The sequence below is a fragment of the Benincasa hispida genome, chromosome 9 (genome assembly GCF_009727055.1).
Source record: "Benincasa hispida cultivar B227 chromosome 9, ASM972705v1, whole genome shotgun sequence".
NCBI classification, from domain to species: domain Eukaryota; kingdom Viridiplantae; phylum Streptophyta; class Magnoliopsida; order Cucurbitales; family Cucurbitaceae; genus Benincasa; species Benincasa hispida.
Window position 1 is genome coordinate 66,405,093 of NC_052357.1, and position 27,379 is coordinate 66,432,471.

General features: G+C 31.5%; 3 protein-coding genes across 4 annotated transcripts; 1 reads left to right on the forward strand and 2 right to left on the reverse strand.

Moving 5' to 3' along the window:
- Window positions 1–8,893: 8,893 nt before the first annotated feature.
- LOC120085476 lies at window positions 8,894–12,397 on the forward strand. The gene is made up of 5 exons (XM_039041454.1): window positions 8,894–9,129; window positions 9,397–9,861; window positions 9,957–11,280; window positions 11,394–11,540; window positions 11,673–12,397. Exons 2-5 carry the CDS (start codon window positions 9,808–9,810, stop codon window positions 12,179–12,181), a joined length of 2,034 nt encoding a protein of 677 aa, XP_038897382.1. The 5' UTR covers window positions 8,894–9,129; window positions 9,397–9,807; the 3' UTR covers window positions 12,182–12,397.
- A 148-nt stretch (window positions 12,398–12,545) lies between these two features.
- LOC120085477 (protein WHAT'S THIS FACTOR 1 homolog, chloroplastic) lies at window positions 12,546–13,941 on the reverse strand. The gene has a single exon (XM_039041455.1). The coding sequence runs from the start codon at window positions 13,830–13,832 to the stop codon at window positions 12,645–12,647; it is 1,188 nt and encodes a 395-aa protein (XP_038897383.1). The 5' UTR covers window positions 13,833–13,941; the 3' UTR covers window positions 12,546–12,644.
- A 2,956-nt stretch (window positions 13,942–16,897) lies between these two features.
- On the reverse strand, window positions 16,898–22,502 carry LOC120085980 (probable pectin methyltransferase QUA2). 2 transcript variants are annotated; one of them, XM_039042346.1, is made up of 10 exons: window positions 22,216–22,502; window positions 21,919–21,973; window positions 20,878–21,599; window positions 20,654–20,786; window positions 19,941–20,181; window positions 19,038–19,263; window positions 18,725–18,900; window positions 18,289–18,592; window positions 18,005–18,143; window positions 16,898–17,499 (listed from the first exon to the last, which is right to left on the reverse strand). In XM_039042346.1, the coding sequence occupies exons 3-10, from the start codon at window positions 21,570–21,572 to the stop codon at window positions 17,341–17,343; spliced, it is 2,073 nt and encodes a 690-aa protein (XP_038898274.1). In that variant the 5' UTR covers window positions 21,573–21,599; window positions 21,919–21,973; window positions 22,216–22,502; the 3' UTR covers window positions 16,898–17,340. The 2 variants fall into 2 exon arrangements, with proteins under 2 accessions (XP_038898274.1, XP_038898273.1); XM_039042345.1 differs by lacking the exon at window positions 21,919–21,973.
- Window positions 22,503–27,379: the final 4,877 nt, after the last annotated feature.

The window sequence follows — 27,379 nt, forward strand, 5'->3', positions numbered from 1 at the left end:
GGTGGTTTTATTACATGACTCTCATGCAAAACTGATCACCTCAAGTGATACCAGCTATCCTTGAATTTGATGGTGGAATTATGTGTAAGAAGGTGACTAACCTTCTTGCTTGAAAGTGAGAAAATCCCGCATTGGAATTTTTCCCAATTTTCAATTTCACTTTTTTGTTTTTGAAATTAATTTTCAATATCAAAACCTTTTACCAATTTTAACTATTTAATTAAAATTGAAATTTTATTAATTTTACAATAATTAATTCAATAATTAATTTTTCTAATAAAATTAATAATTAATAATTAATTAAACAATTTAATTAATTCTATTAATTCTATTAATTTAATATCAAATATTAAATTAATTTTTCACCAATTCCAATTCCGTGAATCCCTATTCATGAAATTAATATTTAAATCATATTTATATATAAATCGATTCTCCAATTACGTTTAATTCCAAAATTAAACGTGTAATTATATCGCATATAGTTACTAATTCCCTTATTTAAATTTGAACGTTTCAAATCAACTTATCATGTTATTCCAAGGCTAATCCGTTTGTGAGCTAGTAGGGGGACCTAATGGACCTATAGATCATAGGCTCCAACGATCCGAGATTAATTGGCTAAACTCTTTACACTGAATTAACCTTCATTCGTTAACTACCGGATCACTCCACTAAAGTCCAGTAGTTGCACTCCCCTCACTATAAATATATTGTGTCCGCTCGATATAACCATAATTAGTAGGTTAACCCTTCACAGTTTGTGGTTGGGTAAAAAGACTATTTTACCCCCCAAGATTACCACTTATTCCTTAAGTCTCACTAATTCTCTAATGAACAATTGGTTTGTGATCCGATTATCAAACCGAGTCCCTCTCAGGGAAATGAGAGCGTAGGGCCCCTTGTTCAAGACCCAGAATCATCACTTAAGGGAACAACCTCTCTACTATCCCTGAAAACAGGTAGAAGTGAATTTCTTCTTGCACCCTATGTCCCCAGCTATCTACCCGATCTTACCCCTGAAATTAGAGGCTTATTGAGCCAGGATTTTTGAGCCAACCCTCACCTATGAAAATCTAAGGATAATCCCAAATAAACAGAAATTCATAGTTAGCTCAAGATTAAGGTTAAGTTACCTAAGTCATCGTTTTGAAATAGTCAGTCTTAAACAGTAATCAGTATTATAAAGTAAGAGTGACTTATTTCTTGGTCTGATCTTATGTAAACTCATTGCACAAGATCCCCCCACTCCTCATGTCACCACATGAATGAATCAGAATCACTTTGTTTGTAGCACTTTACAACTCTTTATAACAACTACAGAGTGAGTCGCATCCGAGTGTATTACTAAAATAAGACACCCAACCTTATTTGTATACTATAGATCATGTTGACTATTTACTCGAACCTCATCCACTCTTATGTCTCTACATAAAGTTCAAGTACTCATGTAATAGTCATGTATCTTTTGGTTTATTGGATTTATTTCTAAAAATAAACAAGCAATTCATATATTCAATGACAACTTTATCAATTAAGAGAATAAGTTTATCGTTTATAAACCACGAGTCTTAGGACATAAAACCCAACATTCATAGTGTCACTGGATAAGATACCCAACTTTGTCCATCTACTACAGACCATTTAGGTTATCACTTAAATATGATTCACCTGTATGTCTCTACATACATGTTTAAGCTACAAAAGATAACCATGGATGTTAGTTATTGATTTATGGATTAATGTTACTAAATGTCGAATAAAATAGAGAAATTATTTCAAATGGTAAAACTATTGAAAATATTTACAAGATATAGCAAAATTTTAGAACTATCAATAATAGACGTTGATAGACACTGATAGAACACTGGTAGACTTCAATGTCATTGATAGACACTAATAGAAGTCTATTAGTGTCTATCAGCATCTATCATTGATAGTTCTAAAATTTTGCTATATTTTGTTAATATTTTGGTTCATTTTTCTATATTTAAAAACAGCCCAATAAAATATCTCATATTTGATTAAATAAATAAAAAATTTTGTATATTACAATTACAAACTACAGGACCTACGAGATTTAGGACATCAACCCCAACACGCCCCCAAGGAGCCTCGAAGCCGGGCATGAATTTCATTATTTGAACTTTAAGGGAGAACATGACTGGAAAAAAATCGAGATATGATATACATCTTTTTCCTCCCATTATGTATTTTAACACCTCCTAGGTAAATGCAACTAATAATTTAGATAAGTCTATTGTTAAATTGGCTCAATATAACTCTTATATTGGATAGTTTAACAAAATATGATTTTGTTTACTAAACACTTTAATAAACTAAATCATATATTACATAATAAACTAAATCATATATTACATACTTATAAAATACTTGTCTAATTCACCTTCTATGTCGGTCTCAGATAGGGGTATTTCGTTTCCATCAGCTTAAATACCCCAGTCTTATACATAACCTTTCTTAGACAAAGGTCCCTTATAGACAATTATTTTATAAATTTAATCTTTTATTATTTTCAGTTTAATCCTATTAAAAAGAAAATAAAAGATTAACATATTTCTAATTAGATTAAAAATATTTTAACATACGTCTAAGTGAATTAATTTTAAACCATTTAAAATTAAATGAAATCTATGATTGCATGCAATTATTGATTATAGATTTTAATTCTAATCATCAAACTTATAACACTTTTAAATTAATAAAATAATTAAAACCTATAATCATGCATTTAATGACATTAATTAAATATAATAATTATATTTACTAAGTAATGTCATGTTCAATGCAATTCTATTTTCATTTTATATAATATAACACTTGTATTATAAACTAATGAAAATAAAACGGACCCATCATACAACCATATAATATAAATTTTATATAATAGTATGATGCATGAACATGTTAATGATACAAGCAATCATATAATATAACATTTATATTCAATATGATACATGAGCATGCTTATATCATGCAACTATATCATATGACAATTATATTAAATATGATGCATGATAAATGTTTATCCTATCGTAGGATTTTAAAAATTATATGACATACATTATGCAACATATAAAATTAATTATACATCATATGTAAAATTAAATAAACAACAAAATTGGACAAAAAATTAGTAATACTAAAGATTAAGTAAATTAATATAAAATTTATATTAATTTAATTAATTAAAGACAAAAAAATGGAAAAAAAAGGTTAAAAAAACTGCCTCGAGCCTATGATTTGCAAACATCTAGAACATGCGCGCCTGATGCTTGGTGCATTGCAATACTAGTCTGAAAATTGCTCCGACACTGTTACACTCGACCGGAGCATTGCAACGCTGGTCTGAAAATTTCTCTAGCATAGCAATGCTCGGCTAAAGGGTTGCAACCCTGGCTTTTCTGTGCTACAACGTAAAAGGGCAACATTATAATGCTTTCCCGTTATGCTCTAGCATAAAATACAAATTCTGCTTCAAATTGAGTCTGTCCTTGTTCCAAATTGCGCTGATCTTCTCAGCAAAACTTGCATCACGATTGATACGGACTTATAGACTCGATAACATGAATTAAAATGATCAAAACAATATGCCCTTACAACTTTAAACAATTTAAAGCAGTAAATCTAAAGTGTCAAAGTTTGAAAACATGCAATTTGCAAACCAACATTCACAATGTAGTGCAAAACCCACCATTTCTTTGGTTTTCATTTCTAAAAAGAAATTCAAAGACATAACCTGGCCCTAATATCAAATGAAGGGATCAAATCCCAATGCGAAATCGAGTGATCGCCTTTATGTCAGTAAATTTGTTTTTGGGAAGAGTTGAAAAACAAAGAAAATATAGAACTACAAGGATAAATGTCTAAGCATACTATCTAATAAATTACACAGAGAGGAAAGGGAAGAGCAAACACTTACACTTGAAGATATCGTTGTTCAAGTGCTCCATTCCTAAAGTCACAAACATGGAGCTTCCTTACGAACATAACAAGACAAAAGAACTTTTCTTGGACACCAACACCAAATCCTTTCTTGGTTATTGTCAAGGTAAGGATCAAGACTGAGTTGTGGGCTCGTCTACTTAATTTTGGTGAGGGAATTTGATATCTTTGAGAGGAAGAAGAATTACAAATGAGAAAACAATGTATTATCTCATCTCAAAAATTTCTACAGAGTTATGTGAAAAAGGACGGAGGAGTTACAAAATAACTCATCCACAAATACGATGGAATAACTCCCAAGTTTATATTAATCAACATTCATATTATATCATATAGAATATAATCATCACACAAGTTTAAATCATATTCAAACTATATTCTCTCACATAACATATAATTTTAATATGAATCATGTTCATATTAATTTTAACCTATAGTTTTATATGAATCTCATTCATATAATTAATATTTGAATCATATTTAAATCTTTATCTCTCTCATTAAACTTTATGTTATAATGTATCCATACACATTATATTAATTGCATCCCATACAATTAATTCTCTTTAATTAATTTGAACAATTCAAGTTAATCTAAAATTAATTTATTCTTATTTAACCCTTATTGAGCTAGCAATGGAACCTTCTGGACCTACAGATTAGAAGCTCCAATGATATGAGATTAATGAATTAAACTCTTTAATTAAATTAATCAACATTCATTAACTGACAGTCACTCCATTACAGACATACAACTGCACACTTTGCACTATATATATATATTTCTGTATCCATGAATATAACTAATCAACAATAAGTTGAACTTTTATAAATTGCTCGTACCTACAGTTAGAAAAAATTATTGTTTTACCTCTGTAGTTACATCTAACTTCTTAAGTACCACTGATCCCTATAATGAATAGTTAATTATAGTCTAACTATAAACTAAACCTCTCTCTGGCTATTAAGAGGGCGAGGGTCCTTATTGTTCAAGACTTGGAATCACCTTTTAATGGAGCAATTCATCTACTTACCCTAGAACCGAGAAGGAGTGAATTTCATCTTGTGTAGTTATGTTTCTAGCTCCCTATTTGGAGAAATCCCTAAAATGGTAGGCATATTGAGTCAACGAAACTGACCACTCTCACCCATACAAATCAAAAGTTTGCCCTCATAGATAGGAGTTCACAACTCACTTAGGATTAAAGTCGAGTCACCTATGATCATTCTACATAAATGTTAATCTCTTCAAGTAACGGTGTTATAAAGAGAGACTAATCATTTCGCGATCCGGTCTTATACAAACTCTTTGTATAAGATATCTCCACTCACATGTCTCTACATGAATGATTAGGATCAAATCATTTGTAACACTTTACAACAATTATAACAATTACAAAGTGGGTCATATTCGCAATATCACCAGGATAAGACATCCAACCTTATCCATTTACTACAGATCATTATGTATGTCAACCACATGCATGTTTAATTTACATAAAATAAATTTTGATCTTAGTTTATTAGTTTGAGTTAATGCACAATAAAATAACGTTTATTTTATTAATAACAATTTGTTTATACAAGTTTACAAACTACTAGAACAAAGAAATTTAGGATATCAACCCCAATAATCTCTCACTTATCCTAAAGCTAGTGGAGTGTACAATACAAAGTACACAATACAATAAACTAGGGCATACACTATACCCAATATCATCTCTCACTTGTCCTAGACAAGGTGCCGCATGTTTAAAAAGTGAAACACATGACTTAATTTTTCATTTAAAAAAAAACGAAATTTGGGATGATTTTTGAAACACGTGTTTAAAAAGTAACTAATAAAGTAAGAAAATTATACGTAGAGGGAGTGTTTGTAAGTTAAATTTTCAAAAATAAAAAATAAATTAATTATCAAACGAGATCTTGATTTTTAAAAATTGTGCTTGTTTTCTTACCATTTATTTATTATGATTTTTATTTCTCTAACTAAATGTTTGAATTCTAAACCAAATTTCAAAAACAAATACATATTTCATAAAATTAACTTTTTTGTAATTTTCAAATTTTATTTTAGTTTTTCAGAACACTCCAAAAAGATTAAAATAATAATAACAATAAATAAATAAATATATAAATAGTTGTTTATAAAAGGATGATTATTTTAAATGACAAAATTGTTAGAAATATTTTTAAATATAACAAAATTTTGTTGTCTAGATATTAAGAGACATTTATCAATATTATAGATACTAATAAATATCTATTATTATCTATTATTGATAAATGATGATCTTTCCTATATTTATAAATGAATGGTCTCATTTTCATATATTTAAAAACAGTACACTACAAAAACTAATGAGCTACGAAACGTGTATTAGAAACCATAATTTCATTTTTTTGTTCAACCGAATAAATCGGCAAAATAAGGTGGAGATGACTTGTGGCGAATAAGAAAAAAGATGTCAATTTCTTACCATTCAATGTATGCATGTGATGTGATCACACACTCGGCCTTCCTTAATAATACCCCAATTTTCTCTCTCAATTTCCACACGCAAAATAAAATAATTTTTTACCTTCTAGTTTCCATAATTAATTTTAAGTTAAAATCTCTACTTTCAAATACGTTTAATTTTAATTTCTTTACTTTCAAATATATAATTATAGTTCCTATACTTTTAATAAATTTTAAATTTGGTTCCTCAAAGTCAATTTTTATAGATTTTGGTTAAATAACCTTTCTTTTAATCAAGGTTAAATGTTCAAATTCTCTTACCTTCACACTTAAATAATAATTCTCTTTGTTAAGAATCTTATTTTCAGTTCGCAAAAATTTTGAACTTTTGGGTTTTAACTTATTGGTGCTAGGATTTCGCACGTGTTGATCGTGGTCGTGGGCTACTTTGGCCCGCTTCTACTGGTTTGATCTTGCTTTTTCGAACTAACTTGCATAAGAGATATTTTACACTGGTATGGTGCTAAATCTACCATACTCTAATACCTAAGTTACATGTAATATATATAGTTTAGCTAAGCACACAAGAAATAAGGTCATAGCTCTTTTTTGAGATTTTTGAATGGATGACTGTTTATAATGTCCTTCCTCTACAGTTACTTGCAGTTACGTGTAACTTTGCCGATGTAAGGGTGGTCTACGACGCTTGAGGATGCAGGTGATTGATCGAGGCACGACTTAATTATTTCTTGATTAATATATATTTACTGGTTCAAGGGGTGGATTTAGTATGGACCTAGAGGGCTCAAGCGCCTCCCCTCCTCTCCCCTAAACTTTATACTCTTTATATAATGTATATATGTTTAACAAATTAAACCATTAGTTAGCACATTGATAAATTTGCCTTCTAGTCCCTTATTGACCTTGGTTCAAGTCTTGTTTTTCACATACATTTTTATTAAATTATATAAAGTCAACAAAATTTATGAATTCGTTGCTGAACTGGTCAATCCAAAATTCGAAGCTTTGACTTTTTCTTTTGCGATACACATTCTCCTATGCTATCTCTCAATTCTCTTTTAGACTTGGGTCTTGCTTGAGGCAACTTTCCATATAATTAATTGACTATGAAACTACACGTTTTAGTTCCTTAATTTTTTTAATGTTGTTTTGTTTAGATCTTTGAACTTTTAGAATACCTTTTGATTATTTATAAACTCTAAAAAAAATGTAATTAATTTCATTTTTGCCATTATTTTACGATCAATCATTTTATCAACCTTGAATGAATTAATATTAACACTAACACTAACATATAGTAGTAATGTGCCAAAAAAAGATAACGAAAAATGACAAAAAATAGAGCCAATTTACTCTTTTATAACGTAGACTAAAAAAGAAACAGAAAAAAAAAACAATATATTAATAATATCAACGGAGCGATGAAGTAATTGGAATCAATTCCTTTATTGATATCGCAATAATTAAAAGGAATAAATTCTTAAAATAAATAATAAATAAATTAAGGGGTAAATAATGGAGAGGCAAACACAAGGCCAACGGTTGCCAAGTATGAAAGATCAGAAAAAGACAAAAAGAAACAACAGAAACTGCCGTACATCTTCATTTGTACGACCGACGCTGACGTCGTTTTGATTGATTTTTTTTTTCTTTTTCTTGTCAGTCTCTCCACTTACGCATTGGCAGCGCAAAATATGGTTCTTACACGTGGACGCTTACGGATGCAGACTGATCTGACGGCGCTAGATGAAAGTGCGATAGGGTGGTGGACCCCATGTCTTTCTCCGGCTCTGTATTGCCCACACTAATATACGGCCCATGTGGCACGGAAATTTTCACCACATAAAAACAAATATTCCACGTCATATTGGCTGGCAGGTATGACTCACAATTTTCAATTATTTTTTGTTTTAGGAAAGATTAAAAATTAATAATTTCAACAGGTTTTTTTTTCCACTGAGAACACAGAGGTTGTTACTTTACTTGTTAATTACTATAGAAGGTCATTGTTAATTGTTTTTATTTTTTAAAATTGATTGTTGTTGAGATTGATTACAACAACTTTGGTGATTAGTTTTTTCAAATTGCCAATCAAATATTACCTTCTTTTTTTTTTTTTTTGGAAGATATCAAATATGGTCTTTTTTATATATAAAAAAAATATTATTATCTTATCATTGTGGGGATTAATGAACCATTTTAGAAATTACAAAAAAGAAAACGGTATCATTAATTTAGTAAGGAGCTATTTTTTTTTAGAGGGCAGCTTATATAATTTGAGTATGTTGAAAATCAAATAAAAGGCATATGTTTTCAAACCATAAAAATAAAAATAAATAAAACCAACAGTAATTATTTGACTTTCATTACGTGAAAAATGATTATAGTTTTTCAAAAAAAAAAAAAGAAAAGAAAAAAGAGTTTTTAAGAAGGAGAAGGATGTTATGGAAGAAAGCCGCGTTCCATGCGCGTCTTCTAGTTTTCTCTCTCTACTGTGTTAACTTTGGAAGCGCTCTCTCTCAAAACTCTCTTAAACTCGGCTCCTCTATTTATCCGTACCATCCTCACTTCCTTCTTCCTTCATTTTAACGCCATTTCTTCTCCTCTCTCAAGAGATTACTCTCTCTTCCAATTTCTGCTGCTTCCATTCTCGTAAATCTGGAAGACCTAATCGCCAAAAGGTACTTTACTTTCCTCTTTGTTTTTTCAATTTCTAGATTTTCGTCGATTTAATGTTTCTGTTTCCGAATTCCACCTAATTTCTGCGATTACAGTTTTTGTTTGTGAATCATGTGGATATTCTTCTTTGTTTTTCTTGCTTTCATTTGGTGTTTTTGGATTTTAGATTTGGGAATGGGATTTGCTTTCTGTTTTATGGTTATGGTTAGGGTTTGGGAGTTTCTTCTTATACGGGTCTGCTTTGTTTGTTTGTTTGTCTGTGTGATTAGGTTTTTCTATCATCGACAATTTTTTTGTGAAGCTTCTGAGGAGAAGCTGCTTCGTATACAACTCTGGCCGACATCGTAGTCATATCGTCTCGATCTTCCTCTAGACTTGGCCCTTTTCAGGGATTTTCTGGTTCATGGGCGCCTTTCGATTGCAGTTTCTTGTTGGTTCGGCGTCTTCCGATCGACTACGGCTAATCTCAATCCGGTCGACAATCTATTAAAAAAAGAAAAAAGAAAAAAGAAAAATCGTTACGATGTGAGCATTTGAACCATTAATTGAAGAAGGAGACGTGCTAAAACGGCCAGGTAGAAAGAATAGTTCGTGTGGAATAGGATACTAGCAGGAACAGAAACATAGAGCTCTCATTCCGAATCTTTTGAGGGATTTCTTATCTTTATAAAATTGCAGCTATGGCAAAATTCAATTGCTTCTCTGGCCGGACAGGGAAGAAGAAGAAAACCAAGGTGTGTCTTCTTTCAATATTCATATCTTAGTTGCTTGTTCAGTTTGTTTGCCGAGGTTGCTGAATATATATATCCTCTTAATCTTTGGTTTGCAGAGTGATTTGGCGGAATTGCAAAAACCTGCTGAATTGAATTACTTGAAGAAAACTTTACAAGTCAGCATCCATCACTCTGAGGAGCCTTTTCAAGTTGGAGAAGGGAAGTCGTCTACTCTCGACGTTTCAATTCTGTACCCATCTGAGAATAATTCTAAGCTGGATGTTAAGGTAACGAACCATGAGAGTCCTGCAGCAGGAGTAGTAGAAGCTGCATATGAAGGGGAGGACGAGCGTGACGACAACTCTATCAAGCAGAATCTTTCCGACTTTGATCTCCCTGATCAAGATACCTGTGGAGAAGAATTTGAGTTTCAATTTTCTAGTTCAGTGGGAAAACAATTTGATAAGATTATTATTGAAGGTGAAGGTAGTGAAGGAGTAGGAGTAGGAGTAGGAGCAGGAGGAGGAGGAGGGGTTGATGCAATCCAAAGTGGGCATGTTAGTGATCCTGGAATTGGTAAGGCAGTCTGTTGGGCATCACCTAAACTTAAACGCTCCTGTTCTAATCTGGAAACCAGGGATGTGCATAGAAATTTATCTCATCAGTTGCAGCCTCCAAAGTGTCAGTCTTTCGAAAAACTGCAAGAATTGGCCGATGAAATGAGGGACTATGTTGATCCAGGCAGTCCAGGGTCTATTATGACCCATCGCAGTGCTGATAAAGTCATGTTGAAGAAGTGTTCTTCGAGCCAGATTCTTCCTTCCAGAAGTAGAAGGTTGTGGTGGAAGTTGTTCCTATGGAGCCATAGAAACCTGCAAAGGCCGTGGACAACCAAGGCTACTCCCACCAACTCCGCGTTCAACCAGCAAGGTGGGTATTGTTCTGACAGTCTTGAGCCGAACAGAGCAGTGGGAAAAGGTATGATGGAATCACCTGGATCATTTACTGAGGAAACCTGGACAAACGGCCCAAGTAACAACAAAAGCAACAATCAAGATCATGAGAATTTGTGTAATGGAGTCTCTGGTTTATGGCCACAAAATCAGTGGGTTGCATTTTCAGCAGAGTCATCTTCCCTAAGAAGAGTGGACGAGTGGGTGAAGGATCTTCAAATCGAACCGTGTGTTTCAATCGATGAGGTTGGGGGTGACAAAGATCCAGATACTTTCTTCCCACCCTCTCCTGAGAGAACTTCAACTCACATGCCCCGACGTGGAGAACCCAATCTGACAGAAGAGATTTTGTATGCCAATAGCGTCATCCAGTCGCTGAATTCTTCCTCAACCGTGGCTCACATCTCTGGTATTGGCTTAAAAGCCATACCCACAATCTCACATCTATCCGGTCTCAGATCTGTCAATTTGTCCGGCAACCTCATAGGTAGTGATTCGTTTTTACATCTCCAAATGCTTGGCATGGCACTATTCTAGACTTCTAGTTACTTGGTTTTTTCTTATCATTCTTGCCACTGACAAGGTTGGTTGGTATTCCAGCTCACATTAACCCTGGATCACTGCCCAAGGGGCTGCACACTCTCAATTTGTCCAGGAACAAGATCAGTGCCATCGAAGGGCTCAAAGAATTAACGCGACTTCGAATACTTGATCTGAGTTACAATCGCATATCTCGGATAGGACATGGTACTGTTTGATAAACTTGAAATGTGTTTAAATTCTATATTTATGGATTTGGTTGATGATGGGAGGGGAAGGTGCAAATTTTATCCATTTCTGATTATTCTGAATGCGTGCATTTGTTCAACTTTGCACCAGGGTTGTCAAACTGTGCAATTATCAAAGAACTCTATCTAGCTGGCAACAAGATTAGTGATGTTGAGGGACTGTATCGAATCTTGAAGCTGACAGTTCTTGACCTAAGCTTTAACAAGATTTCAACAACCAAAGCTCTGGGTCAACTTGTTGCCAACTATAACTCTCTTCAAGCTCTTAATCTGTTGGGGAATCCAATTCAAAGTAATGTGAGCGACGACCAGCTACGCAAGGCGGTTGTTGGCCTTCTTCCAAACCTTGTTTACCTAAACAAGCAAGCCATCAAAGCACAGAGAGCTCGAGAAGTTGCAACCGATAGCATTGCAAAAGCTGCACTAGGAAACAGTAGTTGGAGTTCCCGTAGAAAAACATCCAGGAAAACAAGCCATATGGCATCATCTACCATTAGTGGGCACAGAAGCACTGCAAGCGTTGCACACAAAGGCAGGCACAGATCAAAAGCGCCAACCGCTCGCCATTATTCGTCGGCTCTCGCCTCATCATCTCGTTAGACTTGGCCCTTCCGCTGATATACCAAAAAGATATTCATTGGGGGAAGCGTTTTCTGTTCTGTTTTGTTTTGTTTTCCCACTTTTTCTGTTACATCACACTTGGTGTCCTGTTTTCTTTCGTCCATAGAATACGTTTGTCATGTGGTTAAAATATTCTCTTTAACCTTAGTGAATTGAGATTGCTTTTCTTAATGGCATAATCGGGTTCTTTTGCAATTAGTTTTGCATCTTACCATAATTTAAATCACATCTTGCCTTTCTGCTTGTTAAGCAAATCTCACTCGTATTCTATGAATGACTATAAGTGTGTCAGTAATCCCACTTTAAATCAAACTCAGAAGATTGAGAATGGGCAAAATAAATAGTATTTGCTGAAGGAGATATATATATTTAACTCATTGGATAAACAGAAACAGTTCATTCCTGAATCGATATTCGATATCATTACACCTTTGATGGGATATCATTCCATTTTCTGCATTTGAGCATATCTACGCAGCTTCTCGTTGAAAACTACTTGAGGGTCTTTCTGAATCAAGTCACCATTTTCATTGTATGCGTCCTTTAAGAAAACAACCCAATTCATTTCAGTCCCAGCCAGATAAAAGGTTCTGGGTTGCTTCAAAAGCATCTGATAAGTATGCTTAGTCAAGCTAAACTCCTCCTTAAACTCCACAATATGATGAATTGAAGCCTTCTTCTCCAATGTCAAACTCAAGAACTCATGCACCACGCCAACCCTGTACTTCTCTGCATCCAATGTCCAAAGTTCCAGCTTCGATCCATCTGAATATGGCGAAACCAATGGAAGTGTATTCAACAAATTCAGCTTCCTCGTATCATCCTCATCCAAATCCAAATCCTTCCCATGTTTCACAGGAAACTTGAATGTCCTTTTCACCTTATCCTCGTTCACTACAAACTCTCTCTCGAGCTGACTAACGGCCAATTGAGGGTCCCAATTCACCAATTCCAACACCCTCTTCCCATCATCTTCAACCACAACTCGGAAGTAATGTGGATATTTCCCTACTCGATCTCTAAAATCCTCCGGAATTCCAAACACCGACCTGCAATGGTAGATTTTGCTCAATCGAATTCGCTTATTCGCCGACATCATCAGCAACTTCCTCACAATTGTAACCCTATCCAGCTCCATGGAGTCCATAATCCTCTTCTCTTCCTCGATCAACTCTTCCATGAACTCCGTAAATCCGAACCACATTTTCCCGTCGGCATGACGATAGGGTTCGAAAAGTAGCGGATGGCGTTCAATAGATCGAGCGACTTTGCGACCTCTCGGGAAGCCGAGCTCGCGATAGAGTTTGCCGGCATCGTCGAGGCGAAGAACGTGCTCCGGCTGCTTGGAGAGGAAATCCTTCGACTTAAAAAGAAATCTGAAGAAGGAATCGGTTTGGAGGATGCGCTCGAAGTGAGAAATGCGATTGGATTCTGATTGGATGAGTTTGGTTCTAGGGGTTTCGTGCTTCTTGCGTTTCTTCCTGAACTTCTTGGGGAGTTTGGTGATGAGGAAGGAGGTGGAGAATGGGAAATTCTGGTTGAAGAAGGAAGGAGATGAATGGCGAAGGATGTTTTTTAGGGTTAGGGTTTGAATGGATTTGAGGTTGGTGACGACAAGGCGCCAAGCCATTACAATTTTTATTTCACAAAGCAGCTGCAACACTGGAATGCCTCAAACTTAGTATTTCGATTTTTCTTCACAAATTATCTTTTAAATCACGCACATTATTTCAAAATCTATTAATCATTGATACTGCTATCAACATTATCTCATTAATAAATTCTAAAATCTTGACGTCTTTATAAATATTGTGATTCATTTTTCTATATTTAAAAATAAACCCTTTAAACACTAAAAGTTACTTTATTAAATTATTTTTATCAAAATAAAATTATTCTTTCATAAATAAGTTAGGATTATTTTCAAATAATATAAAATAAGTCAACTCCTTTATAAATATAACAAAATATCAATGTTTATCAGTGATAGGCTATAATAAACATCTACGAATATTATTTCAAATGATAAAATTGTTGAAAATATTTATAAGATATAACAAAATTTTAGAAATAATAGACACTTATAGTCTTCTATTTGTGTCTATCGATATCACTCATAGACACTAATAGAAGTCTATCAGCATCTATTATTGATAGTTCTAAAATTTTGTTGTATTTTATAAATATTTTGGTTTATTTTTCTATATTTAAAAACAGCTCAAACATCTATTAGTATCAATGGAATTTTTTTTATCCGATAAAACAATTATCCAAGAAATTACATAATAAAACTATTATCCCATGAATTTTGATTTGACAGTTGAATAAATAGGTCTTTCTCTCAAAAAAAAGAAAGAAAAAAAAAAGTAGTAATTTTACAACAAGATAATGCACTTCAATTGAGATAGAGCGAGGCTCTGGTGAGTATTTAAATATTTGAGAAAATATTATTTAAACAATATATTCCATTTTACTTTATGTAATTAAATATTTGAGAAAATATTAATTTACATTCTTAAATTTTGGAATTGTATCCATTTATATACTGAACTAATAATTGTATCAATTTAAACCGAGAATTTTTGTACTATAACCAATTAACACCCTCCTTCAAATTTAGTTTAAAAAATAATACAAAACATATAATTGTTTCGATTATTCTAAGTTTACAAGTGAATCAATTCAGAGTCTTTTATTAAGCCTAGTTGGAACTAATATGATTTATATATATATATATTAAAATTTTCACCTTGATGAAAGAAAATTGAATTAATATAATTGTTTAAAACTTATATTATTTTTTTTAAAAAAAAAGTCAATATAAATCTCAATCTCACGCCAAGTTTAGAGGAAAAAACATTATTCGCATAAGAAAAGAAAGATAACATACCTTGAACAAATAAAAAAATGAAGGTGTGATATCTAGCCACTTCTTATCCTCAAATTAAAAAAAGAAAAAAAAAACTGGTTTTGTTTTTTTAGATAGATTTCTTTTCAATATCTACTCATTTAATGTAAAACAAATGTGAAAAAAAAATGGATAGATTCTTTTTTTTTTTTTTTTTTTTTGAACATCTACTATTTAATGCAATAGTTACAAATTTGTATAGTTTTTTGCAAAGATATTGTAATTAAAATGTAGGGTGAAAGAATTGAACATCAAATCACGAGATTGATAATATAAACACTATGTCAATTGAGCTACACCCTTGTTGACAATTTTTTATAGTTTTTTTTTATTTGAATATCTACTTATTTAATGCGAAAGTAGGAGACATATAATAGGAAAAGAAATTTATCTAATAATTTAAAGGTAAAATTACCTAAGATATCTCTTTGACCATCAATTAACAGAGGCAAAAGGAAAAATTAAAAGTTTCTCCTCATAGTTCTTTTTAGATAGTATAGATAAATAGATAGATTTGTAACACTATTTAAATTTAAAAAAAAATGAGATTTTTATTGTTTAAAATATAAATTAATAGAAAAAAATAGTTTTTTTCTTCTCGTCCTCTTAACTTGGATGATAGGCCTTTTGTTGGAAAATTTTGCATTTTGAGATTATTTAAGGATTTAATATGAACTAGATAAAATCTCAAAATTGATAAAGATTTTATTTTTTAATAGTATAAATGAATAGATTTGTAAATTTATATAAATTAAATAAATTGAGATTTTTATTGTTTAAAAATAAATTAATAGACAAAATTAGATTTTTTCCCCCAAAAATTCTCATATCTTCACGTGAACCATAGATTTTTGTTGGAAAATTTTTTATACTAATATAATGAGATTATTTAAGGATTTAACGTGAATAAGATAAAATCCCAAGATTGATAATATTTTTTGATGTTTATTATTACTTTTTCTTTCAAAGTTAAAATTAAAACCAATTTATCCCCTCGATCCATGTGAATGGTAAACCGTTTAAATCAAATAATGAAAAGATTTTTTTCCGTTTAAATCAAATAATGAAAAGATTTTTTTTTTAATCTCAAATTAAATATTTAGAAAAAAAAATCAATTAAAAACGAAATTTGAAATCAATAAATCCACATGAACAATTTTTTTTAATGATTTAAATGTCAAATTACACAAAATAATCCTATAACCATCCTTTAAAATGGACAAAAGAGGATATCAAATGTTTATCCCCATATCTCTATAGAAAATTACATTTAAAAATTATAAATGCATTTAATTCTTACCAGTGTTTAGACTTCTCCAAATGTCATATTAATGATAAATTTAACACAACCCTCCTAAATTTAAGTTGTAGATTGATATTTTTTTCTAGATAAGTTATAAAAATATGCATTTATTTGTATATAATAAAATGCTTAAAATATGTAAGTTATATACCAAGTTAATTATATGATGTCATTAATATGAACATAGTAATTCTATAGCTGTGGTACCTTTTTTAGTTCCGTGGGAGATTCATACTTCTATCCTTTTAGTCGGAAATGTACACTTTATGTTAGTCAAACATGCTCGTGTTGGCATAAAAATGGCATTGATAAATACTTAATCTCTTGACAATTGCAAAAAAGAAAATGGAAATCTCAAAGTATTAGATTGTGTAGAGTAAAAATGGAAAGAAGAAGGTATTATATTGCATTTCCATTTCCACATACCACAAACAGCAGCTAGCCCATAAAGAGCAGAGTGAGAAGAGAGCAGGAAAAACAAAGAAAAAGAAATATTTTTTCTGCATAAAATGGATGCATAGCATTTTAGATGCTAAAGCAAACATCAAGTGCTTATTATTGTTGATCCAATTTCACAATCTTAATCACATTGATGTATAACATTTCAGGAAATGCATAATAAAAATGCAAATCTCTATTTTAATCAAATCCTAGATTTCTCACTTCTGTGCTCATTTGCATAATTACATCATATCCTATTTTCGGCCTTACGGCTTCTTCTATAGCTGCTATCGTGGTGTTGTCAATCCCAACAAGTATCAATTTGTGTCCTCTCTTCTTTTCTCTCTCTCTTTTTTTCTTTTTTTTTTTTTTTCAGAAATTATGATTTTTCCTCTCCCAAATTTGGATGAGGGAGCCCCCTATGATGGTTATTCCATCATCATCCACAGAATGAATATAAATACTTTTCACCTTCAAAATTTTTAATCACTTTGCTTGTCTCTTCAAGAAAGGTTTTTGGCAGATGAGGACTCTCTCATCATTGTTATCTTCAATTTCTGTAACTCGTGCGTCCCACTTAAGCTGTGTAGTTATAGTTCGAGCTGATTCGACAAGTGCAGCAGTGTCGCGGATTATCACCCAACCCTGAAAAAACCAGCAAATTCATCACAATCAAGGTGTATCCGCAAGGTGAGATACAAATGATACTTTAATAGTTAAACACTATCGAAGTTGAAACATTTATGGAGAAACTTCATCTTCCTCTCTCTCTATTTTACACATATATCGAAAAACTTCATCTTATAACTCTACACCCCAAACATAAACTTCTTAACTTCATACTTCAGAACTCAACTAAGTGTCCCGAACATCCCATAATGACATCTTGGACAATTTTCAACTACTCTAGTATAATTGATTCTGGGTTAGAGTGGGAAGCATTTTTAGCCACAGCAAAAGCGTTTTGGCATGGCCAAGAACACTCCCAACCTTGTGGAGATGGTAATATCAAACAACCAAGTCATAAAGTGTTTTTGGTTTAAAGGCCCTCATTCCTTGTTTCCCACAAAGAGATTGAAAGTTTTGGGGATAGAAAGAAAAAAGAGAACCAAAATTGTACCCCCAAAAAAAAACAAAAACAAATTAGTACCTCTGGACGAAGTAACCGATCAATCTCACTGAATAAGTCGAGCATGGAGCATCTTGGCTTCTTACTTGCTTCAAGGGACAGAAGCCCTGCTGCATGAACCAAATCATATGATCTAGGATATGTTGGAAAGGCCTCGCACCTGAATTGGAGAAGGCAACTAGAACGTAAGAATAAGAAACTAAAATTCATAACATAGGGTGATAACTGATAAGATTAGAGGTAAAATATTGAGGCATTGGGGGGCAAAATTTTAAAAAATTAAAAGATTAGAAGAGTAGTATTACCAATCGTGCAATACCCCAATGAAGCCTCTATCCATTATCATGGGAAGATGGTTAGGTCCATCTGTTGGTACTACGTTCATGACCCATACAGACTTCCCAGCTTCCAATAATGCAGAATTGAAACCTCCATAATAAGCATTCATATCTAGCACATTCCGGAGCATGTTGTATGGGGGTAAAGGATCCTCATCACCTGGTCGTTTTGGATGATCCGAGAAGATTAGTGGCGACAAAAGAGACCAATAGTTCTTTACTGCCATTTTCCAGTTTAGAGAATCATCTGTGACATCATCTAAAGCCAATCCTGAAAACATGTCAACTTGAAATGTCAATGAGATGTAATAGAATATATACATATTTTAACGTGAATGTTAGGAGAAAGGGAATATAATGGTAAAGAACAACGATATTGTCCTAAGGTCCTCATCAAAATTACCATGCAAAGCCAGTTCACTCTTGTTCAAGTTAGCCCTTGAAGGCCAGGTTCTTCTTTCGTTAATAGGAACCCAACGACGACTTTTTCTTCCCCCAATGCAGGCTTGGAGTGGTCTATAATATGGAGATTCAATATCATAACCTTTACCACATATTGGAGGAGATGAGTCTGGCTTCCTAGATATAAAAGCAGGAAAAGACATACTTAGGAATTGCATTGTATTCCCATTGACCAATAATCAAGCAAGACAGATGAATAAGATTTAAATTCAATGTTACATAATGTTAAATGCATTCTGTCTCAGATGTCATACCGTGAGCTATAACAATTACTTTTACTAGTTTTCTTCCAGACAACAGTTTCATCTTGTTGAGGCAACATCTCCCAGCACAGATATTCGACAAAATCCTGAATGAAGCTCCATCTTTTCTGGTTCTCTTTTTTGTGAAGAACACCTTGAGTATTTGTAAGTGGCAATGTCCACACAAAATACCCACCTGGCTTCAAAACTCTATCAACTTCAATCAAGTATCTACCATCTGTTTGGAAAAGGAAAAAGAATTAGAAGTTTCCTTGTTAGAATATAAACTCTGGCACAATGATTGGACATAATTGAACACAGGATGCCACCAGATAGCTAACATTTATGACGTTATTGAAAACCAAATTTGTTCTCATTGTATCGACAAACTACTTTTGTATTGTGCTAGCATACAAGGTCATGTCAGGACTAACTGTATGAAACAGATAAAATAACTATCGTACAAATAAAGCACAATAATGTTATTTATAACCCAGGATTGTACTCCGTAGCTTTGAGAAATCAGGAACCATTTCAAATTTGCATGATTCCAATTTCTAGTATTAGCCATTAACTAAAATATATAATATAATAGTAACCTAAACTCAATTGAATCTCCTCAAAATGTTAGTTTATGGTATGTGAGATTGTAATTTTTGTCTCAACTATTGCAAGAATTTGTTCACGTTCCTCCCAAACTTATACTGCAAAATGAAAGAACTCATGTTTTCCTCATGCAAGTCAACAAGATAATTCTACTCAGCAAAAATCTGCTAGATCTTATCCAATGTGTCACCTTCGTTTATTTTTACATTACAAACATAAAGGTGATATATAAGTTAATGAACTTGATAAAATAGATTAACATGAAGGAATAGCACCCATCAATATCATACAACAAGGCTTCAAGTTTACCTTTACTGTCCCAGTCAACGCCACATCGTGCACAATGAACCATATCATAGGAAAGAGATGGAAATGGCAACTGTTTTGAAGTAAAAGAACCAAGCATCGCAGGAAGACCCCTTTCAAGAGTTAGTTGAACCTGACTGCCTGAAGCCTCATAATTTGCTATGCACATAGTTAAGAGATGTTTCGAGAAAAGATGTGCTCCAAAACTTCCATAACCACATCCTATATCCAGAATAGTTCTTACCTGCAACATTTTAGGAAGGTGCAACCCCTTGTTAGGTATTCAAACTGGCATTATAAAGTTAAAATAAAAAAAATGTGTTTGTCAACAATGTAATTTTATATGACTCCCTACTAGCATCATTCTAGTAGACAGAACAAAAGAGAGTGCAAAAAATTTAAAGCTCTGAAATTAAGTGTATCCTTATAACGGTAATTATGGAGTTGAAGACTAGAAGTGAAGCAATTTGGACAATCTTGTTTTCTTCAAAATTACAGGAGACAAAACACCAACCTGTTTATTTTGAGTGAAATAATCGGAACAAGTACAACAACCAGGGAATTATTTAAACCACATCAGTGGTATAAATGAAGGGATACAAAAGTAGGCACTTGTCAAGATAGAGCAGTAAGTGCAGGCCCGTTTGTATCTTAGCAAGGAAGCATAGAAGACCACAGCTGATTAATTGGCTTAAACAAAACATTGACATACATACCCCAACTTCTCTGAAATTTGATTCATTCCTCAGCCCAATCATTTCTGCAATTTGGTGAGAATAATCTTCAACGCCATCAAACATTGGAGACGCCGAACGAAAAGATATTTGTTCTTCCTCCAGCATCATCATCCTGTAAGTTCAGGAAAAGCAATTAATCAAAGAGGGATAATATCAATTAGATTTTTCTCCTTTTTCTTTTTGTTATGAATTTTTAGGCAAACCTTTTGGTCAAGCTTCCCGAGTAAAGGACCTCCTGTGCTGTGATTTTCACATTTGACACCCAGATAACATCCCTTCCAGTAGGCCATCTAAGTGGAATCTTGTATTTCAAGGGAGGTTGTACCAAACAGTTTAGCGACAAGCTAGGCTCACAATGTCTATCATACTCATCATCTTGAGTATCACTTGAATTGAAGCATGGAACATAATTCTCGAACTCCGGCGAACAGAATTCAAGCTCTTTCAACCTTGAAGGACCAAGAGAAATCTCCCCTATATCCCAAAGGTCGGAAACAAGCTGCTCTTGGAGTCGCCGATAACCATGGAAGATTTGAACTTGGGAAGAACCAGAAATGGAGAGTGTCCACCAAAAAGATCCAGTAAGAGCAAGAATTATAATCAACACTAAACTCAATTTCAACATTTGCAGTATAAATTGCTGCCGACTTCTTGAGTTCCCAACTAAAAAAGAATCAGAAGCAAAGCCATTCTCAGTGCCTCCATATTTTGAAGGTGAATTGTCTGGAAGAAGTAGGCGAAAGGGTAACCTCGGAACCAAATTTCCTCCATGATCCAAAGAACCTCTTCTGTCCACCTCTTCTTTTTCAGTTTTATCTTTCATTTGAGAGTCCCATTTATCATCACCATGACCATGAACCTTAACACCAGACGCACCTCGATGTAAAGGCCTGGACATTGTCTACCGTAGTAACGTCAAAATCAACTGGAACACATCCAAATTCATAGAAACAAATTAATACAAGTTTCAATTCAAATACCAATAAAAAAACGCAGCAGACAAGTTGCAGTGTAAATTATAATTTCCACTTCCATTTAGTTCAAATCATTAACGCAGAGAAACCAATTCATTTACACTAACTCAACCAGATTCAAATCCGAAAGAGATACAAAGATCCAGATATCATCTTTACTGAAAGCAACACACACTCCAAAAATCAAAATTAAAAAAGACCCATAACAACATCCTCTTCTGAGATCCGCATCTCCAATTCAAAACATCAGATCAAGAAAACTAGTAGTACCCCCACAAGTCGATGACGATTCAAGATCGAAACAAGCAACACATCAAAATAGTTCCTGAAAACAAAAACACCCCAAGCAATTCACTCAAGAGAAGCCCCAAAACCTCAGAAACAGACTCGTTTAACAGCAAGAAGATTTGAGTAGAGAGTCTGTGTAACATAATTCTTCTCAACACATTATGATTATCCTTCAAACAAACAACAAAAGAACCCATCCAAGCTACTTCATCCAGAGTAGAGATAAACCCCAAAAAAGGCAGTAGGAGAAAGAGGAAGAAAAACCCAGAAGACAGTTACCTCGAATTAAAGAGTAGAAGAATGGGAAATGAAAAAAAAAATGAAGATAATGAGGTTGAATTTTAAGAGAGGATGAAGACACCGACACCCTAAGCCACCATTGTCGTCTTGTTTGACCTTGTGGGAATTGATTTTTTGTTCTCTCTTTAACCCTCCATTGTTGGATTTAGAAGCGCTTCGCTTAAAAGCAGAGGGAGAAAGAGCAGAAGAATAAGAAGAGAGGAGTGTGTGTGTGTGTGAAGTGGGAGAAGGGGGAAATGGAGATTTTGTACAGATCCAATCACGACAACCTTGAAAGCTCTCGTGAAACAAAAATATTATAATTAAATTTAAAAATTATATTATTCCCATTTCCCAATCTATTATATTCTTTTTTCTACAGTTAATTAAAAAAAAATACTCCATGCATTATTAATTCCCTTAATTATGATTTTGTTAATTTATTTATACACTTTCGAGCTGTAACTCCCAGTATTTAATTTAACTAATCCACGGTCAAACTTATTTACGAATTCATTACCTTTTTCGTTTAGCTAAATCTCTTCAATTTGGAATTTCTGTGTGTATTTTGGTGAATTTTTCGTTTTTTTTTTTTTTCTTTTTCATAATTCATGTGGGAGTTCATTTATGTTTGAACTTTGAAGTACTGATTTTATTAATTATAAAAGTGAGTTTCCATAATTAATTAAATTAATACGCCTTATTAGTTGAATTCTTGTTTTACCATTTTTAGCTAAACTAGCTAGCTCTTTAGGTGTTAAATTATAAGTTTTAAGCTACTTAATAGATTTTTCGACTTTTAATAGAGCTTAATAGACTCTTGCACTTTTATTTTTTTTTCCACACATTCGCTAAATTTGTAATTTTGTGTTTGTTAGTTCTCTAATCTATTTAACATTTTCTTTATATATATTTCACCTATGTTTTAGATACCAAATTGAAAATTTAGGATCTCGTTAAATATAGGCTTCTATTTTTTCTATCTATGAGATTAGTGGATTTTTAGTTTTAGAAATATATACATATACACACAATCAATACCTTATGGACATAATTTTAAAAGTTGAGATACATATTACAAAAAATTGAAAGGGTAGATATCTAATAAATACTTTTAAAGTTTATTAATTCAATGTACACAAATTGAAATGTTCATTTACTGTTTTTAAAATTTAACTTTTTTTAATATTAATTTATACATTTATTTTTAAAGTATTATATTCTATTCTAATATTTGGGAGGTAACTCTTTTAATATAAAAAATATAAAGAACGAAGTACATTCATAAAAGGGTGATGATTTGGGTCATGTTTATCGATTCGTAATCGTAATGAGATTTAATTGATGAATGAATTATAATGGACCCCACAATTACATTTACATATTTATTTATGTGTTTTGCAAACGTAATTTGACTATGATTTGAGGTCACGTAATTTACATTGTCTAGTATCATTATTTTCCTATCATTAGCGTTTAGGGTCAATTGATAACAACAATTGTGATATATTCATAATTTTTCTACTATAATAGTAATAGTTACTGTAATGATACCGGTAAATGGATATTATAGTGGGTCTCAAATAATTTTCAAATGCAATCTGATTATTCACTAAGATCTTTGCAATGGAATTGTATTTGTTCATCCACATTTCATTATGATTACATGATACAAATAAACAACAATAATAAATAAATAAAACAAGACTCATTTTTTAAACCTCCCGTTATCGAGCCATGTTCTACTTCTATCTTAAAAAGTTGAATTTGATTGAAGACATAAATTGAAATGACAAGACATGTAACCCAAAAATCAATTTTATTTTATTTTTTTAATTTTTCGACACGATTATTTATTTATTTTTAGACAAAAGGAGAGGTTAGACTGTTTTGTGGGAAACAAGTGTTGGATAAGATTTTTTTTTTCCCTTACCTACAACTAATTATATGTTTTAGGTTGTATTAATCTAAAGAAGTATTTTCACTATTCAATGTTTGTGGTAATGATCAGCTATTTATCTACTAACCTATATTTTGATTTTTCTTTAGTTAAAATACGTGTAATTAGACATTTAATCTCCAGTATTTTAGTCCATAATATTTTTTTAATAGATTGAATTATACTACGTAAGTTGGCAATGGATAGTTTAAATATTTAATATATATTTGTTAAAATAGAAATATTTAATGTATGTTGATAAATGTGCATTTATAATATAATATAAAAGCTTATATGAAAAGAGATGATGGTTAACTCTAACTTAGTTCAACTTTTTAAAATAATGCACATCTATTTTCAATAGTAGATATTTACAAATACACGCCACATGTTATCGTACTAAAAAAATGGAGTGAAAAATAAAGTTTAGTTTTATAGTATTTATCTAAATAAAAATCGAAGATTTTATTAGTACTATTATTGTAATTATTACCAAAATGAATATTCAAACACCGATTGCAAAATCGGATAAATTGGATTTCCAGTTTCCAGTGAGCCCGAGATCCAAAAACTTTGACCCGTTTCCCGGAGTTAGCGTAAATGCATAAAAACCAACAAATCATTTTTTCTTTTTCTTTTTTTTTTTCTGTTTTTTTAGGAGTAACAAATCAAACTCCCTTTTGTTGAGTTTGCCAATTTAAAATATGGATTCATTTGGTTAAAATAATATCTACTCGATTAATGAGTTAGAAATTTGAAATTCTACTCGCTAAAATTTTAGTATTTTTCCAACATATAATGATAATAGTTTGCATATATTATTTTTTTAAAAATTATAATTTCAAATTCCCATACTCAAACTTTGTTGTACTAAAACAAGACAAATTTAATTATATCATCTTACTCTCCACTCATTTTTGGACTTGAAATATGCAAAAGACCGAACAAGTGGAAAATAATATTAATTGAAGAGAAAAGAGTTCAAACACAAGATATCTTGAACCAACCTCCTCTAATACCATGTTATATCACCAATTGACCCAAAAAATTAAGCTAACAGTTAAAGATAAATTTAATTATATCATCTAACATGTTAAAACGATCCTTTATTGTCTTTTCTCACTCCATTCTTTAATAATCCTCAACTTACATTAGGTCTCAAGTTTTTTTTTCCTTTTTTATTTTGTTATTTCTAATGTTTTACTTAGTTAAGGATAAATTTACTTATTTATCCTAGCTAGCATGTGCCAATACAGTCAACAATGTCAAGTATTCATCAAATATTTTTTTTTAAAAAAAAGGGTTCACATGTCATTTCCCCTATTACTATTAAATAAATAGTGTTAGCTACTGAGTTTATTATCTTAAGTACAAGTACAGATTCAGAATAGTATACTCAATTATACATTACTCAAACCTATCAAAAATGACAATTTAATTGTGACATGGTTTAATCAAACTTTCATCCATTAAATTATAATTTGGGTTTAATCCTAAAACGTAATTTTTACTGTCCCATTTTAAATAAATATCGTGTCATCATCACGTGACTAGGGGATAATTTCAATTGAACATAAAAAAAGAGTTTTAAATAATTTAGTTTTTTGAGGTCAATAATTAAATTTTTTAAAAAAGGGAGTAATTTAATTCACCGACTATTATAAGTGGTAATGAATATTAAAATAGGAAAGAAGGATCTAGCATCAATATTTTGTTTGCAGAGGGCGCGGCTACCAATGGCAAATACTGATTCTATCAAACGTAGGATAGGATAGTTCCCTACTCTTAACACTCCACTTTATTTCACCCTAATAATCCCTTATAATTAGTCTTTTTAAATACTATTTTAGTCTTATTATTTTTTATTTTTTTCATTTCCGTCAATATACTTTTAAAATATATATTTTCATTTTTTTTTATTTTAATCCTTTGACTAAGTGACCATTTTATCCTTTAAAATATCAAAATGATAACTTTTTAAAAGTATAAGGACCAAAATGAATCAACGTTCAAAATACAATGACTAAAATGAATCAAAGTTAAAAGTATAAGGATCAAAATAAACAATTTGAAAGTATAAAAACTAAAATGAACCAAAACCAAAATTATAGGGATTAAAATAATATTTAAACCTTTATTGATTATTAAATTTTGAAAAAAAAATGTTTGTTCCCTTAAGTTTTGAGTATACTTTTCATTTTGACTCTATAATTTAAAACGCTATAAATTTATTCCTTGAGATTTGAATTTTGTTTGTATATTTCAAAGTATTAAAATTTTATCCTTAAGATTTGAATTTTGTTTCAATTTAGTCTATAAGTTTTTAGATTTATACTTGTAACCTTTATTTTTCATTAAATACTCATATTTCATCTTTAATATTAATGTTGATTAATTAATTTTAATTAATTAAGTTTCACTATCTATCATTACTATTAAAATTAAATTTACATAATTATTTTAAATTAATTAATAAACATTGACGTCGATGACATAAAATGAATATCTAATGAAAAATTGAGGTTTAAAGTGTACAATATTGAAACATAGGGATCACATTAAAATGAAACCCAATTTTCAAGGGTAAAATTGTAATACTTTAAAATTTAGCGACTAATTTGTAACTAAAATCAAAATTTAAGGACTAAATGTAATATCATATTAAAATCTTAAAAACCATTTCCCTCCAATAATTTCATTTCACATCCACTGAAAATTTAAAAAAATAATAATAAAAAGAAGAAAGTGTTCTTAATCAAATCAACCTAATGCATTATAGCGGCTTGGCTTTAAAGTTTGACAACTAGGTTTCTCACTACCATGTTTTATTAAAAATTAAATTATATATATATATATAGACTTTAAGGAAAACAAACAAAAAGTAAAGGTTGGGGAAATTGGCAAGTTGTTTAGTTATTTAATGCTTTGTTAAAATATTAAAAATAATTTGAATCTCTTCACTCGTCTTTGACTCTTTCGAATACGTTGAGAGTCAACGGGAGAATTAGAAAGGTATTTGCTTCATTAATTAAGAAATAAATAAATTATTTGTTATTATTACACAAAAGTGTTAAGTTGCAAGTTTAGGGTTTAAACTTAAAATTTTGTTTAATAAATTTTTAAATCTTTAATTCGTAAGCTTTTCGCCTCCGTTGAAAAGGTTATTGGCATATCTAAGATTTTTTTTTAATAGTTAATGTATTAATAAAATTGAATTTTATATAT

Bases quoted from the DNA above. Each gene is read 5' to 3' on its own strand.
- LOC120085477 (XM_039041455.1), bottom strand. From the start codon at position 13,832: ATGGCTTGGCGCCTTGTCGTCACCAACCTCAAATCCATTCAAACCCTA.
- LOC120085980 (XM_039042345.1), bottom strand. From the start codon at position 21,572: ATGTCCAGGCCTTTACATCGAGGTGCGTCTGGTGTTAAGGTTCATGGT. The intron at 18,901-19,037 runs GTATGACATCTG...TTTTATATCTAG, and splicing joins AGTAATTGTTATAGCTCACG to GAAGCCAGACTCATCTCCTC. The intron at 17,500-18,004 runs GTACTAATTTGT...TGGTTTTTTCAG, and splicing joins ATCGGTTACTTCGTCCAGAG to GGTTGGGTGATAATCCGCGA.
- LOC120085476 (XM_039041454.1), top strand. From the start codon at position 9,808: ATGGCAAAATTCAATTGCTTCTCTGGCCGGACAGGGAAGAAGAAGAAA. The intron at 11,281-11,393 runs GTAGTGATTCGT...TTGGTATTCCAG, and splicing joins TTTGTCCGGCAACCTCATAG to CTCACATTAACCCTGGATCA. The intron at 11,541-11,672 runs GTACTGTTTGAT...ACTTTGCACCAG, and splicing joins CATATCTCGGATAGGACATG to GGTTGTCAAACTGTGCAATT.